Source organism: Eurosta solidaginis, chromosome 1, assembly GCF_040869045.1.
Source record: "Eurosta solidaginis isolate ZX-2024a chromosome 1, ASM4086904v1, whole genome shotgun sequence".
Taxonomy (NCBI): Eukaryota; Metazoa; Arthropoda; class Insecta; order Diptera; family Tephritidae; genus Eurosta; species Eurosta solidaginis.
Window position 1 is genome coordinate 73,484,262 of NC_090319.1, and position 18,703 is coordinate 73,502,964.

The 18,703-nt window shown below is 30.9% G+C and overlaps 1 protein-coding gene across 2 annotated transcripts in view; it reads right to left on the reverse strand.

Annotated features, from left to right (window-relative positions):
• Positions 1 to 2,617: 2,617 nt before the first annotated feature.
• LOC137235079 (IDLSRF-like peptide) overlaps positions 2,618 to 18,703 on the reverse strand; it is a 354,667-nt gene continuing 338,581 nt past the window's right edge. For both annotated transcript variants that reach the window (XM_067758292.1, XM_067758291.1), the window contains one exon: positions 2,618 to 10,978. In XM_067758292.1, the coding sequence (XP_067614393.1) occupies positions 10,831 to 10,978 (148 nt within the window). In that variant the 3' untranslated portion in view covers positions 2,618 to 10,830. The remainder of the gene's footprint in view (positions 10,979 to 18,703) is intronic.

Here is an 18,703-nt window from a genome sequence, read left to right on the forward strand (position 1 = left end):
TAAAGCAAGAAAAACTGTAAACTTAAATTTTACAAATTATTTATTTTATTGATTTGTAAACGAAATGTTAATAGTGTATTGCTATAAATTGCAATGAAACGAATTGAAATTGGCACACTCAGTTTTAATAGTACTACGTAAATAAATATAGCTGAATTCAAACATCCAATTTTCGTTTTATATTTAATAAATTTAAGTGCATATTAGCGTAACATTAAAATGAAACACGCAAATTCTGTTCCCTTTATTTTTTAACGGCGATTGAAACAAATTGAAACTGTAAGCCGTTTAAATTTTTTTTAAATTAAAATATACTTTGATTGCAATTATACTCTATTAGTCACACAAAATAAGCCATATTGTGAATTATATCGTTCTCAAGTTTGAAACAAAGTGAAATTGAAACAGCTGTTTTTTTAACTTATTAGTTGCTTAAAAGAAATACATCTCCGGCATATGTTTTTTGGCTTTTGAATTGAATGGCTCTATCATAAAATTACTTATAATAAGAGAAATCGTTCAATTTATTTTTTTTAATGAAATATGTGGCTGTGTAAGTAACTCAGAAAAAAAGTAATTATTTAGAATAAAAATTAAACGCATTCGTTGAAACATGGCAATAATATCAATGGAATTAAAATAAAGAACAAAATTGCAGAACTCTTTTTCGCATTTCAATTAATTTTGTACACAAAAAAAAACTACTGGGATGCTAAAACACTTTTCAGTTTGTTAAATGTTGATTTTGAAACAAAATGAAAACGAAACATAAAGCCGATATAACAACAAAAATAAAGCAATAACTATAAATCGTTATAAAACTCAGCTTGAAGTATTTATGATTCCGCTCTCTACAATTCAATGCTTAAACGTGGTAATAAGTTAATTTTTAAATTTGGGAACGAAATAGAAATGAAAAATTGCAGAAGTTTTCGTATTTTAGCGTTAATTTTTTATGCGCAATTATTTTTTTTTAATTAGAAAAATGGATTGAAAAAAAGTGAAACGAAACATAAAAATATATTAAATATAAAATCTTAGTTTAATTTAATTTACATTTGCGTACTGATAATTTTCAGAGCTTTATTTTTTATTACAACGAAATATAAAAAAAACAAAAAAAAAAAACAATGGATGGAACAAAATGATAATAAAACATTTAAATTTATGACAAAAATTGCTTAAATTAAAATTTACGGTGCGCCAGAACTTTTAAAAATAAAAAAGGCAAGTATCTTCCCACCAAGTTTGCAATAAATTGGAAACAAATAATCCAACTTACGAAACAAAATGGAAACGAAAAGAAAAAATTTAATTTAGATTTGGTTAAAAGTGTGCAACCGATTTCTTGAAAATTAAAAATTGCATTTGCAACAAGTTGGAAATGAAACATGAACAAAATGGAAATGGAACATGAACAATAATTATATTTGTCTGCGTTCCTTTGCTAAATAACACCAATATAAAAATGCAACTATATCAACTTACTTATGCAAAAGTACCGTTGCACCAAAATCTGTTACACTGCAAGAAATTCTTGCCGGAGTTAGTAATTGTGTACTTTAAAATACTATTAAATTTTGTGTTTGCTTTTTAAACATTTCGTTTAATTTGATACATCAACAATGAAGGCTTGCTAAACATGCTTTATTAATATTTTCACTTTGTTTTTGTAAATTGTAAATTTTTCGTTTCTTTTAACATTTGTGTTTATTTGTAAACTGATATGTTTATTGATTTTCACAGATATATGTGTTGTACTACTTTAAGATGTTTTTTTTCATGTTTTTTTTTTCTTTAATTTAACAAATGCGTTGTGCTCGCGTGATATGTTTTATGTTTTTGTTATAAAGTAAATATTTTTGTGTACTTTCTATTTATTTTTGACTGATTTTGTAAATATTTGTTGTTTTTTATTAAATTACATTTAAAATCGAAAGGTATTCTAACAAATTAACAGTTTGAAATATTTATTTTTTAAATATATGTAAATATGTATGCAAGTAACATGGAAAGAGAAAAATCTTTAATAGTTTTATTAAAAGTTTTGTTTACGAAGTTTTTTCTTAACATTTTTGTAGATATTTTACAGTGTGCATAAAAAAATTTCTTTAGCGTGCGTTTTTATTTTTGTTTTTCTTACATTGACAGTTATATTTCGAATTTTATTTTTAATAATTTTGTTTAGCTTTTATTTTTAATATTTGTATACTTTCCTGGATATTTAATGCCTACTCTTTTGATATATGATTTAAAAAACAATTTAGCTTTTATGTCACTTGCTTGCAACAAATTAATGACTGTCTGCTCCTAAAGTGTGCCTCCTACCGTTTTTAAGGTGAATTAAAAAAAAATATATATTAACAATTTAAACGCCAATTAGTTTTTAGCTAAACAATTTTGAATTTTTTTTTAATTTTTTTTTGTGTTTTTAGAGAAAAAAATTCTTCATCCAATATTTTCACTAACTATAGTTTAAAATATTTCTTTTTTGAATATTAATATTTTTTTTTTTTTGTTGATAACATAAAATAAAAAATTTCAAATAATAGTTAAAAATATATATTTTTTTTCGTTTAAACATAATACTTAAATTTTTTTTTTCAGGTAACAACCATTTTTGCTTTTTTTAATTATAGTTTAAAATATTTTTTTTTCGTTTTAACATTTTTTTTTATATTTTTCCATTAAACTTGTTTTTCTTACCTACTACGCAAATTTTTCAGCTTATTTATTTATTATACTTTTACATATAGTAGGTCTACCTATTTGTTTATATTTTTTTTAGTTTTCTACTTATAACGTTATATTCATGCTTTATTTGTTTAGAGAACAGAATTAACTTTTTTAGGAATAAGTAGTTTGTCTCATTTCGTTTATTTATCTTTTCTTCAAATTTTCTCTCTCTCTTCCTCTGTACTCTAATGCAGTTCTATTGCATATACTATTTCTTACTAGTATATTTTGTTTAATTTTGCTTATAAAATTTTTTTTTATTTTTTAAACTTTTCTTGCCTTTTTATATAAAAGACTACATTCAATGCTACCCCACATACTGTGCAAGCAAAAAATATGTTAAACTAGTTTTCGGTAAACTTGTTAATATTTTTAATATATTTTTAGTTTACTACAATGAAATCAAAAAGCATCATTATAATTTACAGCGTACAGTGTGTAATATGCATATTATTATGTAAGTAAGATTTTCTGTTGTTATTTTTTTGAATCTTTTTTGCAATAGTTGTTTTAGTCGTATTTGTCTGCAAGTAGTAATTTTCAGCATTTCTCACATTTTTATTTAGTTCTCACTAAACTTTATTTCACTGATCTTAACATTTGTTTACATCTTTACAATTATACACTAATTTAAGGTACTTATAACTCCATTTATTTTAAATTGTCTTTCAACTGGTTCAATGGTATGAAATTTGCGGTGAGTTGGTTTACCTAAGTAGTAGTCAGATATGGGTAACTTTCGAACTTTATAAGCTGCTTGATTTCAACAATGATATGTATTTTTATTGATATGCTCTTAATATTTTAATATTCTTCAAAGAATTTCTATTTGTGCATTAGCAGTTTTAGTTTATTACGTGCTTTTCTATCATATATATCTTTTTTTTGCACATCAATTATTGACAACGTTGGGCTTGAATTTAAGTGTTTGCTGCTTAGCTATGTTTTATTTTTATCTAAAGTAATCAAAAAAGGAATACCTTTTATCATTCTTTATTTTATTTTATTATTTTTTCCCATACTGCGTTTGCTTATTTGATGTTATGTTTGTTCAAAAACAAAGTTTATCATTTTTTAATTCGTTAGTTTTTTAACTAAAGTTTCTAGACATCGTTTTTTAAACTTGCACAAACTTCACTCCTCTGCCAACTTATTTTTTTAAGCAAGTTTTGGTTGTTTGGGTTCCTTAAGCTTCCCATCTACATTACTTTAGACTTTTTTTCTTCTTCTCCGCTCTCTTGTGTAACAATCCGTAACGACATTATTATTATTTATTAATTGCATTTATTTAGCTTATGTGTCATAGCTTTATTTTTATGGATTACGTTTTATTCAAACGATAAGTATCAGTTTGAAAACTGTTATTTATACAAATAAAAAAAATTTGTGTTTCATTGAAGCGGTCGCTGCTGTTAGTCTGATTTTTATGATGTAGATTGTTAGTAGTTTTATAAAAAAAATTTATCAGTTTAAATATTAGTATTTTAAAATAAATATTTTTTTATAATACGAAGCACAGAGCCCAAGTAGCGCGAGTTACACATATCAGTTGTTAATTAAATAAACGGTGGACTGGGTAATTGAACTTAAACTGAACTTACTCTGAAAGCATGTACCTATGTATGTACTCAAACAAACAAAAATTACAAAAAAAATCAGACCAATAAATCGGGTCATTTAATTTAATATTATTCTGCAGGACTTTTTTAGATGTAAGTGAGGCTTTAAATATTTCGAAGATTTTAGTCTTAAAGATTTTCTTTCAGGAACACAACTATCTATCTATGTATCTTGAGAACAAAACTCAGTGTTGTTGAAGTCCTGGCACGCCGTATCGCCTTTATTCTTCAAAAGACTGAGAACGAAATAAAAGCGGTGCTGACATATATAAAGCTGGTTATCTTTAAACTTTCTGAGGGAAGTTGACTTGGATGTGATGTTTTGAATTGATCGAAATTACAAACCTCTTTAGCTATAAAAAGTCAATGTTTACTTTGAGGAACGAGCTTTTGTGACTAAGTGACAACACTTATTAGATGGATTCATAGGTATCTCTATATGGTAAATTATCAAACTTATCCTTTTTTTTATTCAATACCTATATAAACTACTATAAATCATATGCGAGCTGTTAGTACGGGGAGTCTTCCAAATAAAATTGTTCAAGAAAAGACTTGAAAATTTGTAACTGGCAATCAAAATGACTTGCAATGCAAAGAAAGTTCAGAAAAGCAAGTATCTAAATCAGATCTCGCGTGTAAAATCGTTTATGTCGAGAGATACTTCTAAATAAAATTATTAAGTATGCCTGGCAATCAAAATGATTTACTATGCAAGGAAAGCTCGCGCGTGTCAAGTCGTTCATATGGGGAATCACTTCCACGAAAAACTGTTAAACAAAATATATACGTATGGTATGTCTGCCAATCGAAATGTTTTACCATGCAAGGAAAGATTTGGAATGTTTAAAAAGCTACCGCATGTAAAGTCGATTTTATCGGTAGATATTTTGAAGTTAAAAGACATAAGAATATGTAAGGAAAGCTTTAGAAGCTTAAAAAAGCTCTCGCATATAAAGTCGCATTATAGCGGGACATACTTTCAATTAAAGCTATTTAAAAAAAGATTTGAGAGAATGCATGTCTAGCAATCAACATGATTTACCATGCAAGAAAAGTTTTAGAAAGCTGGAAAAAAGCTCTAGCGTATAAAGTGGTTTATATCCGGAAGTACTTGCAAGTAAAATTATTTAACAAAATATTTAACCGTAAGTATGTATGGAAATTAAAACGATTTGCTTTGCAAGCAGAACTTTGGAAAACTTAAAAAAGCTTTGAGAAGGGTTATAAAAACTTTCTACTGTGAGGTCGTTTTTATCGGAAGTTATTTCGAAACCAAGTTGTTCAACAAAAGATTTAAAAATATGTCTGCCAATCAAAATGGTTCAATAGGCAAGGAAAACTTTGGAAGGCTTAAAAAATTTCACACATGTTATGTCGTTTATATTCGCAGATACTTCCAAATAAAATTTTTCAACAAAAGGCGTAAATATATGTATATCTGGCAATCGAAATGATTTACCATGCAATGGAAGATTAAGAAAAATTAAAAAGATTTCACAAATAAAGTCGCTTACATTGATAGATACTTCCTAATAAAATTATCTAACGAAATATTTAAGAATATGTGTGCATGGCAATCAAAATGCTTTACCGTTCAACTAAAGCTTTAGAAAGCTCAAAAAAGCTCAGGAATGGGTAGGTGCAAATTTGAGAGAAACATACAAAAAAATGGTTTAAGAAAAGATTTTAATTGTAAGATCTTTTTAAAAATCTTTATAATTTTCCTAAAAGAAAAATTTTTGATTAAAATAAGAAAATAATATTTTTTTCAACTATTTTACAAACTATCATTTCACCATAAAAATCAATTGTATTAATTTGGGTCAGAGAATTTGTTAACAACAACAAGCACTTCTTTGAAATTACTTTAAAATAAAATTTTAAGAAAAAAAGTTGAAAACAGATTAAATAAAGAACAGCCATTACTTACATAAAAAATGTTATTAAACTACTAGAAAAACTCAAACTTATGCATGCGTTAAATATATGGTTGCAAAATTTCTTTTTTTACAATTTTTTTTAGCGAATATATTTTATTTCTGTTTTATTTTTAATGTTTCTAATTTTGTTATTCGTTCATATTATTTTTTGTTAAAAGTATATAAACGCAGTTTTAGATTAATTTGAATATTTTTTTACTTTTTTGGAAACTTTTCTGGGTTTTCGCATTCGTCTAAGCAGTTGTTTATTTTTTTTTTTATAATTATCAATTTTTAGCCTCATATTTAGTAAGTAAAAACATGTAAATTTTTATTTTTTACACGCTGTTTTTTCACATTATATTTTTTGTTTTAATTTTCTAGATCTGTCATAGATACGCGCCTACGCTCCTTTAATAAAAAAAATTAAAAAAAAAATTATTTAAAAGTATTTTCTCCAAACCTAACACACCTAAATAGTGTTTACAACTATTTTTCGGTTTTTGCATATATATATATGTATATGTATATATATATATTTTTTTTTTTTTAGTAAAATTTGTTATTTTTATTTTTAATTTCAAAAATATTGGTTCATTAAATAGCTGCAGGGCTTGCTACGGGTTTCGTTTTTGATCTTTGCTAAAACTACATTTTTTTTTTAATATTTTTGCATGCTTAACAATAATTCTTCATCTAGAAAAATGTTGTTTGTAATATTTTTTTTTTTCCGCGCTAATAAAAATATTTCAAAAATGCATCGAAAAAAATTTCACACATTGATATGTAAAGTGATTTAGGGTGGTTACATTCATTACTTAGCCTTTACTCGCTTCGAATACGCCAGTTGCTATGTTAACCAACTTTAGAGTGGGCTTTGTGATAGAAAAAAAATTGGATCTATAGCTATTTAAATATTTATTTTTTTTTTTTTTGAAAATCATATACAGCATATTTTTTGTAGTTTTTTTTTTTTATTTTAGCTGGAAGGTATATACTGATGATAGCCTTTGTGAGATACAGACATACATAACGTATGACACAAATTAGCAGTTATATAAGAATATATATACATATGTATGTCCTACAACAGTTTATATGCCTTATCTCATGTACAAACATAAATATTTTTTCGCATTTTTTTTTTTTTTGTTTTTCAAATTTTTTCGATTTCGAATTTTGTTTTGCTTCTCTTTTTTGTTTCCTTTAAATACATTTCTTTAAGTATTTTTTTATTTTGTATTTTTTTTTAGATATTTTGTTGTTTGTTTTTTATCTGTTTATCTTTATCTTCTCCTTGTTGTTGGTTTTTGTTTGTTTTTTTTTTTTTTTCATTGTTCTAATCGATCCTGCTTCCATATTTTATTATTACAATGGTTGAATTGGAATATACACATTGAGATACCACAGAAAGCCATTAGATTTTGTTCGCACTTTTGTTGTTGTAAGCTTATTTCACGTCTTTTTTCTCAAAATTTAAATTTTTAAAATAGCGCTTTAGTTATGCGTTTAAGAGTTCATGTATGTGTGGTAGTAACATCATAAAAATGCTATATTTTGGAGAGCAAAATTTTGGGTAATGCTTTTTTGTGAAAAATTTTGAAAATTGATTTTTATAAGTTGAAGCTTTCAGATTTTATTTTATTTAATGCATTATTTTTAGCTTTGTGAATCTACCAAAACTTTCAAAAAGCTATGAGTAGTTTAGGTTATAAAGTTAAGACTTAATGAGGCATTTAAAAGCCCAAACAATTTGCTGTTAGAAGAGAGCTTTGGAGAGAAAGGCTGTTGATTATTAATTTAAAAAAAAAGCTCTCCAGTGTGAAGCTGCTTATATCGAGAGATTGTACTTAAAAAAAAAATTATTCATCAAAAGGGGCAAAATTAAGTCTATCTGGTAAATAATATTTTTCTCCAGGCAAATAAAGCTTTAGAAAGCTCAAAAAAGCTAACGCATGTGTTTAAGTTAAATTTCAGAGAAATCGAAAAATAGCTGGGATGACTGCGAAGTTCCAAAACTTCACGATCCTGTGCCGGTTAGGAAAGAAACGATATTCCAAAATTCGTTATTAAACTAAACAAAAATTTTGGAAGAGTGCCTCTGGGTGTGAACTATGTACCCCGTAATCGGACACTGATACTTCGACGATGACTTTCTATATATAATATGTACAAACTAGCAATGAATTTGCTACCAAAATAGTCGCAGGTTCTTAAGGTTGGAAAGGCAGGAGGTGCAGAAGGTTTTCAATCTTAACAATTTTGCAGTACAAAAACCCTCAGATGTCATATGCTACATCACCTATGCTCTGACAATTGGGCATACCAAGAAATTCCTTCTGTAGAAACTGTGCGGATGAGAAGAAAGTCATCACTTACTTTGCCGTTGCTCAGGACTGTAGACAAAACTACTCATGTAGGGTATGATAAGGAAAAGTTGGATTTTCCTTACACTTAAGGTCATATGAAAATGTGAGAAATACATGATTTGAAGAGTAACCGGTATCATAATTGATTTGAGTGCGCCACTAATACCAGGGGTCATATGAGAAATATTTATAAGCGATTCCTTATTTGAAATACATAATGCAGTTATCTTAACGTTCAGCATTTTAAGGAGCATGCATTTTTCTGCTTCATGCCTAGCGCGCTGCAAAACAACAAAACGATATACCGAATCTGGGGCAGAGGCTTGATATATAGATTTCTAGAAACCTCAGCATGGATTTGCGTGGGCTTACTGAATTATGTAGAAGGTTTGATGCATTGCATAATTAAATATCTTAATGCGCTTAATTATACAAGAAGAAAGGCTTGAGAGAATATTTGGCGAAAATGCTTAGAATGGTTTTGTTGCGAAAGAAATTTAAAAGTGTAATTTTTCGGAAAAAAAGCTCACAAGCTCTAGTATGTAAAAGAGCTTATTGCGAAAATGTAAAAATCCAAAATATTTTAAAATTTTCTTCACGCCCTCGTACAAATATGAGTATGTTTTCTGGTTTGAAGAAACGAATTTAAAATGATAATTCTTGGGAAAAAGCTCAGAAGCTCTAATATGAAAAGAGCTTTTGGGAAAAATATTAACCCCAAGTATTTTCAAATTTTCTTCAGGCTCTCGTACAAAGAGAAGTGTGGTTTCTGGTTTGAAGATACAAATTTAAAATGATAATTTTTGGGAAAAAAGCTCAAAAGCTCTTATAAGAATAAGAGCTTATGGCAAAAACTAAGAACCTGAAAAGTTTAAAATTTTCTTCACGCCCTCGTATAAAGATGAGTATGGTTTCTGGTTTGAAGAAACAAATGTAAATGGGTTATTTTATGTATCTGATAATATTGAGCATAATTGAGTAAAAACTTAAAATATCTACTCTCTTACGGATCTAAAAAATATATCACTTTTACTCTGTTACAATGTGTGCGCTATTAAGCAGTAATATTTAAAACATAACGAAATTGTTTGGTTTGTGTTTTTTTAAGTAGAAAAGCTCAAAAAATATCAAAAGGTGTAGAAAATGTTGAGATACGCATGTTCATGGAACTGTGGCAACAAGTTATAATAGCCAAAGTTGAGTTGTGACAAAACTGTGAAAATCACGCCATTACCTAAAAAGTGCATATGCATATAATTATCTATCAGTTAACGCCTAACTTAAAAATGCTATACACAAATATTTAAAAAGAAAAACAATAAAGAAAAATAATTTGGTTTTTACTAATTGCCACAGATGTAAACATATTTAGCGTTAAAATAAATTACTAGAATAACAAATTGTTTTTATTTTTTTGTAGTGCATGCAATTCGTACGCCTTCAAATCGTACTAAATTTTTTTTTTTCATAATTTTGCAAGCACGTCAGCAAACTTTGAAACTTTCCGGACCACTCTTACTACAACCAAGGCTCTTTTTCATGTTTCTTTTTCACATTTTGTAAATTTTTTTTTTTTTCTCAACTTCTTCAACATTTTTTTCTTGTACTCCTCACTTTTTCTGTTTATGTTATGCAGCTTGAAAAAAAAAGTTTTTTTTTGTTGCCACTATTTTCTTTTTGCAATTTTTTTATCCATTTTTTTGCTCATTTTATATAAAAAAAGATGTGTTTTGCATTTGATTGAAAAAAGAAAAAATAAATAAATATGAAGTGAAAAATTTTTTAGAAAAAAAAAACCAGACGAAATTGAGGCATAGGAATGGAAAAAACTCAAGACATTATTTTGTTATTGTTTTTTAGCTTTTAAAATTTGAGAAAAAAATTATTTTTTTCAACACTGTATCTGCTTGTATTTGCATTCGTAGTATTTGTTATGTTTTATGTTTTCATGTTTGATTATGGCTTGGTGTTTACATGTGTTATGTTTATATGTGTGTATGTGTGCATACGTTTTGTTTTCATTCGCTAATTGAGCCTCACACTACGTTTGTATTTGTTCATTTACATCACAGTAATTGCTTAGTAAATGTAATTATCGTAGGGTGTGCCCAAATAAGAATAGAAACTTGGATTGATGGGTTGTGCGTGTGCATAATAAAATCCAGAAGCGGGATCTGGCGCCACTCAGTCTAAGAAGCCGGTATTTACTAATTTTTCCAAAAAGAACTTCACATCGCCCAATTCGGAGTCTTTGATGCCCAATGATTTTAACATACCAAGATCACCATTTTCAACAGCCATAAAAACAGATCGTAAATGCTCTAAGTCGGATCTGTAAATAGAGTGTAGTTCAAAGGTTAAATAAAGCATTCATTAAAAATATTCTGTACTGAACTAAATACTGTGAGTAAAATTAGATTGTATTACAATTTCGACGTCCTTGAAAATGATTATTTCAGTTCAGGATACCTAAACACAATAATATGTATCACAAGAGAAAACAATCAAAGTCATGTTAAGCTGAGCTCAAATTACACAACTGCATGGACCGATTGAGTCGAAAGATTTCAATTGGCAAATACTGGAAGTATTCTATGACTTATGCTACTTGATGTAGCTGTGCTGCTCCTAATAGCTTGAGTCTTAACCTCCTCCTCCACCAACCCGCACTTTCTACAACTGCTTTCACTAACTATACCTTATTTAAACTCATGTGACGCAAGAAGGTAGTGTCTATTCAGAATACCCATCATGAGCCTACGGTCCCCTTTTTTCAATGATACAAGTAACTTTTTTAGTCCGATGTTGTAAGACCTGCCAAGATTTTCAACACTTTGTAGCACCGTGCTTATTGGCACGCTTTTTGTAATTAGTCGATCATATGTGACTCTCACCTTTTTTATCTCGCCCAATCTGATTGGGACGTATACGTTAGAACCTTCGAGCGATGGTCTCTGTTTAGCTAGCCTATCCGCTTTTTCAACCCCGTCTATTCCCATATGCCCAGGGACTTAGTATGGATGCATATTTATCTCTTTCCTGATTTTTTCTAGGTATAGCTTACACTCGAACACACTTCAAGATGTTTTTCAATGGGTGATTGTTGCCTAATTGCTGCTTGGCTGTCAAAATTGACCAGGCAGCAGCTTAAGATTTTTTACTGCAGTGTTTCTTCTGCTCTAGTAGCAGTTACTACTGCCACCTGAAAAACACTACAGTGATCTAACAGTTTGCAGCACCTTCTTCTTTCCATATCAGGACAGTATATCGCAGACTCTTCTCTTATAATTAATTTGGAAACATCGGAGTATCGCTCCTTCCGTCATTTGAGCGCCCTTTCAACAACCTTCCATATAGCTCTAAGAAACATAACGAAGCGTTAGTGTGAAACTAGGTAGCTTGCCGATCCAATATTTGATGACATTATACTACTAGGCCGTAAGGTCTGCGCGGGTCATTGAGTCTCGTTTCAGTTGCTAACGCTCTGTTTTTCGGCACAAGGTGTGCAGAGTGGCATACAGTGCAGCTGGCGGGTTTGTTTTCAGGGCTCACATTATGCTAAGCTAATTTTTTCCGGAAGTAAATTTTTTTTGTGACCGCCCATAAATACGGACTCCAAAGTATAGGTTAGGCTTTACAATCGCTGTAAACACCGAATGAAAGAGAGAGGGCGCTAGACCCCACCTACACCCCAGCATTATTTTACATGCATAAAATGCGTAGAGGCTGGTTTCCTCTCTCCTCCAAGTTGAGCTTATACGATACCTTATTATCTAGAATGATTCCTAAACATTTTGTGCAAAGTTTCTCCTGCAGGGTTACTCCCCCAAACTTAGGCATAGTCTAACTCGTAACCATAGTAAACAAAACCTAGTAAACAAAACCATATCTGTATCCTCCGCATTGGCACTCAGCCCGCCATTGGATGCCCAGAAATATATATCCCGAATGGCCCGATCCATCAAAAAACGAATTATTGGTAGAACTTTCCACATATGAGAAAGGCAACGGCATATGCGCACGCCATACATTTGACGGGTTGCAAGCTTTCCTCGTAAAACTGATAATACCGCCCTGGAGCGTGCCACTGTCCAGCAATTCTGTGGCCCGATATAGCCCGATATACCTGGGTAGGACTGGGTGCACTTCAATGCGCTTAAGACGCTCCATATTCGCCTGGTAAGAAACAGTATTGGAGAATCCCAGAAAAAAAAAATAAAAAATTACTTCAAACCCTTTGATTTGTCAAGTTACGAAAATAAATTGTCACGATCAGCTGGTTAAGCAGAGTTGCACAGCCACACCGTTATTTTATGCAGGGTGTAAAAGCTTTTGCCTTGCAAGCAGGCAAAAATTTTCACAAAAGAACGAAATACCTCATAAAGGCGTTACCTGCTTTTTAGAACAGAATAAAATATTGTAACGAATTTGCTGCAAATCTTCTTATTTGCCCTTTTGCTAGGTTCGTATCGCTAAACTGTTGAATAAATAACTCCAATATTGAATAATGGAAAAAAAATGGCCTTTATTAAAATACTTCACAATAACACTCAAACTGTGCAACGAATAGCTTAATAACCAAACTGATAGCTTAAATGAAACTGACTTTCAAAATAATACTGCTATTGCTCGCTAGATATCGTCTTAGTCGTAACTGCTTGACAACTCAAATCAAACTGAATTACATTTTACTCGCTTGTGCCGCTTTTATAGTTTACGCTGCATACATCTAGGCTCTTCTATTTCCAGAATTTACCAACTATTTCGAGTGTTTATAGTTCTCATATAGTTTCTACTTGTTTACAATTTTTTACTTTTCAGCGTCTCTCAGATATATGTGAGTTTGTAGTTTACAGTCTCTCGCACACACATAGGCGTATAAGTAAATGCATCTGTGTGTGACATCTCTCGGCTGCCTTATATATGTGTATACATGATTTGATTATTGACGTGAACATCGCTTAGCATCGCCTTAGTGATGGTATAGCTTAGGGATGCTAATATCCGTGACAATATATTTACAACCCTTGCGCGGCGTACAAAAAGCATAACAGCTTTACCAGAAAAGAAAACGCTATTAGGTCTCGTCAATAACAGCAAGTACAGGAAATGTGAGCTGCAGGAAGACACGGTTGAGCACGTTCTGTCTGTGTTCCTGTACTGCGCTCGTCAGGTCAAGGCTCCAACTATTAGGGGCAGCAGAGTTGCCAGATCTCTAGGCAGCAATTAAGTTGGCCCCTACAAAATTGCTAGAATTTGCCAAGAGGCCGGAGTTTTTCTATATCATATGTCCTATATCTTATGATGGGGGTTCTTCCGTTTGATCGTCAAACAAATTCTGGTAACACTATGGACATATTCAATCTATGTGAGGTCTTTATTGGCCAGCCAGTTCAACCTAACCTAACCTATAATTATTCCGTGGAGGCAGGTAAAACGGAGTTTACTATTTTTCTTCAAAATGAGATAGACAATAGATTTGTGTCATCGGTCCAAGCTCTATCGTTTGGTATTATAGACTTAAATCGTTAATACCCGATGGGGAGTTAATAGATGACCTAGGTCGAGTATCTATTTCACTTTGAAAAAAAATCGCTTAAGCTCCTCCACCGAATTTTTGATGTGTAAACATCTTTGTTCATGGTATCGGGGAGCTCAGAATATATGCGACAGAATGTAAGTAATGCTTGGACGGGGAACTACAGAATGTAAGTGTAGGATACAGAAGCGCAAAGGAAAAAGACGAAAGAGGGGAAATATGAGAAACCAATACCGAAACCGGACAGTCGCGTCGAGTTATCATTGTTATTGACGCCTTATGGGCGTATTTTCCATTTCTTTTCGTCGAGTTATCGAATTGTTTGCCATTTGTTATCGGTATGTTATCCACGATGTGTAGACGATTTACAGATGTACTATAAATTTGATATCGATAACAGATGAGTTTAAAATTTATTTTTGTAAGGCAATCGATTTTTTATAGATGAGTATCTGATTGTTTAATTATAAAATATCTATTTATTACCGAAAATTATCGATTAGTAAGCGAAAAACATAACCCTGCAACCGAAAAAATTACGTTTTTTTACCAAAGCGTCGGCGTGTTATTGACGAGGTGTAAACTAGTTTTCGATTAAGGTTTGAAGTCTTATAAATTTTTTTTTATCTAAAAAACGTTATTGATTTTTTGTCGACAGTTTATCGACTTTTTATGGATCAGTTATTGATTTGTCGCTGAAAAATTATCAATAAGTTTTTGCAAAATATCGAGTTATTATCGAAAAAGTTATCGTTTGCTATCGAAAAAATTTTGACTTCTTATCGGAAAGTTATCTTCATTGCATCCACTTTATCTCACAACATGCAAATGCCTACAAAACTAGTTGAAGTTATAAATAGAATGATACAATTTTTTTTTTTTACCATACAGTTTTATATGCTGTTTTATCCTTAATTAATCCCAACAGACATATTTCTTGGAATTCTGAGTACACAGCTATTTCAAGCTCTTAACCAATAGTTCCACAAGTCATATCCAGATTGTAAACGCTGTAGATGTTCATAAGTAGACTTAACATGTGTTAAGGCGTTTATATTGGCACAAATGTATTTGTATTAACTTACAAGCATATGAGCTTACAATGTAAACGTAAGTCTTACATATACGCGCTGGTTTCCGGCTCAGCTGCTGACCTTATTGTATACTCCCTTATTGGTCTCTTTGCTCTGTTTACAAAAGGACTTTCTACATTCCACTTTTTCTTTGTATTATATTACCTCACCCCTCAACCTCATGGGTATGTTTTCGTTTTCATATGCCTTTTTCTGAATTTTATGCCAGTCTCAAACTACGTTGTGTTTGCTTGCGGGTAATGAGGTTAAAAGGCATAGGTGGAAGCATAGATTTACTTTTGTTTTTGTATTACATATAAGCACATATTCTTGCAGATAGATTAGCAAGCCGTTGGTATGAATTCACTGAAAGAAATGGAATGCTAGGAAAATCAACAAATAAGTTCTGTTGTTCTTGACTTAACGGAGATTCTGTGAAATTGATCGAATTATGGTTAATTCGACCGAGTTCTTTGTCAAGCGAACCTATTAGTTTAGTCATTTAAACAGAAGAGAAATTGTCGCTCTTAAGTTAACAAAATTCTGTAAAATTGACAGATTCCTAATCAATCTAACTGATTTTTTTGTTAACACAACTGATCTCTCTGGTCATTTCAACACCGATCAATAGTGAATACATGAGCAAATTTCAAAGAGAATTTTACGCTCACTGCGCTCTCTACTTTGTACTGATGTATGCTGTGTACTATATGTATGCACATATTTATATGGCGGATGCCGTGATGTGATGGTAGCGTGCTCCGCCTACGACACCGAAGACCCTGGGTTCACACCCCGGGCAAAGCAACATAAAAATTTTAGAAATAAGGTTTTTCAATTAGAAGAAAAGTTTCGTTAGCGGGGTCTCCCCTCGGCACTGTTCGGCAAGCACTCCAAGTGTATTTCTGCCATGAAAAAATCTCAGTGAAAACTCATCCGCCTTGCAAATGCCGCAACATAGGTACTTCCGTACAAAGCTGTTGCCAAAAATTTTTTTCGTCATTTGACTACTAAAACGGTCAATTACGAATCAACGATTTGTGTGGAGTTGATTCAACATCTTATTGCGATGGATAAAAATTGACAGAAATTTCTATTGAATTGACCCGTATTTCGGTTGATTTTACCAGTCTTTTTCTTTCAGTGTTTATACCCTGATTTCGCAATATATTCCCATACACACAATAATCGGCTTTGGTTTCATTTGAATTATTATTACGAAGGTTAAGACATTTATTGGGTGTTTATTATATTATGGGCCCAATTATCGTTTAGGGAAAATGTATTACTTGCATTTGTTTTTTTATTGATTTTATATGTCTTACGGTACATAAATATTGTTATATAGTAATGGGTATGATTCACGGCATAGCTGCTGCATTAACGAAAGCATTCGTCATATGCTTCAATGGTCTATAAATATGTAGTGATATGAAACAGTAATGAAATGTAAGCGGGTGGCCATCCGCTAGACCAGAGCACACAAAATTATCGGACTTCACTTTTTACTGGACAGAGTCGGAAATAATTTCACTTTACTTAACGACTAGATAGCAATGCTGCATAATAACGTTGGGTTAGGTTGATCTGGCCGGTCAATAAAGACTTCACGTAGACTGAGTGTGTCCATAGTGTTACCAAATTTTTGTTTTACGACCAAACGGAAAACCCCCAATTAGGTACCAGGGCTTAGATTATAAAATAACTCCGTCCTTTTGGCAAATACTAGAGGTTTATCAGAACCTACCTTAATAGCTGCCGTTAGATCTAGTAACTTTGCCGCTTGAGCATTAACCTGGCGAGCGTAGGACATGAACACACAACGTGCTCAATCGTTTCTTCCTGCAGCTCGCACTTCTTACGTCTGCTGTTACTGTAACGAGCCCTAAATTAAAAACACGTGACGCCAAAGGGCAGTGTCCAGTTAGTATGCCCATCGTGAGTCTTAAGTCCTCTCTCTTTAGAGATATAAGTGACTTTGTAAGTCTAACTTCTTAGGATTTGCACATATTCATAGAAATTTTGCAGCTCGCGCTTTCGTCCTTTTGATTTTCTCCTCAAGGATTGGGACATCTACGACATATTAATCAAGTACCGCACCCTCATTAAACAACTAATCAGCTTTTTCATTACCTTCCATCTCTTTATGACCCGAAACCCTATATAGATGTATGGTCCGCCCTAAGCGAAGTGTTTTCAAACTCGGCCTAAATCTCCTAAGAAGTAAATCGCCAAAACAATTTAAGTGCTTAACGGGGTCTGTTAAAGTACGGCCCCTAAAAGTGCAGGGTTGTAAAGGAGCCCCTGATTCCAAAAAGTACCCGGTTATAAAAAGTTACAAGGATCTGAAAAGTATCCGGTACATAACAAGTACTCGGCTCGAAAAAAACAAACCGGTTCTAAAAAAGTACCCGTTGCAAAAATTTGCCCGGCTCTTAAAATGAACCTATTTCACAAAGTCATCCAGCACCAAAAAAACTCGTTCAAAAAAATAAAAGTATCCTAAATAAATTGTATGCCAAGAAATTCGAAAATTTTCTATCAGAGCATGGAGTGAGTCGCCGTGGACAAATCGGTAACATGCTATAACGAACTGATAACACTCCAATAAAAAATGTATAACCTTTCGTTAACAAATCGATCCAAATTGACAAAAAGCGGTAAATTTTCGATATCATGCGGATAACAAACTAGTAACACTCACATAATAAATCTATAAGTTTCCGAAAACAAATTGAGATCCTTTCGATAACGTGTTGATAACTTTTCAGTAAGTAATATATAACTTAAACACGCCGATAAGAAATTGGTAGCAATCCAATAACATTTCGGTAGTTTTTCGATGGTAAATCGAAAACTTTTTGATAAAAATTGATTTGATTAAATAATTTTTTTTTAATGTATTTTGTTTAATTAAATTTTATTTTATTATGTTATTTTTTTTTTATTTTTACTTTTTATGTTATTTTGTTTTTATTTTTTTATTGATTTATTTTATTTAATTTTATTTTATTTAATATTATTTTATTTTATTTTATTTTTATTTTTTTATTTATTTATTTTATTTTATTTTATTTTATTTTATTATATTTTATTTAATTTTACTTTTTTATTTTATTTTATTTTACCTTATTTTATTTTATTTTATTTAATTTTTTTTTTTATTTTTTGTTTATTTTATTTTATTTTATTTTATTATATTTTGTTTAATTTTACTTTACTTTATTTCTTCCTTGAGCTCCACCTTGGGCTATACATTATACATCGGTTGTATACAACAAGACATATAAAGCTATTTATACTAAATATACATAGGTAAATTCATTACATGTCAATGTCTAAAAACGAACGAACAATTGATGTTGTTGATAGAATTACTGCCTTTTGAATAGGTAGAAGCTTATCTTCTAATTTTAGTTTCTCCAGGGTCGTCATAAGGGTTTTG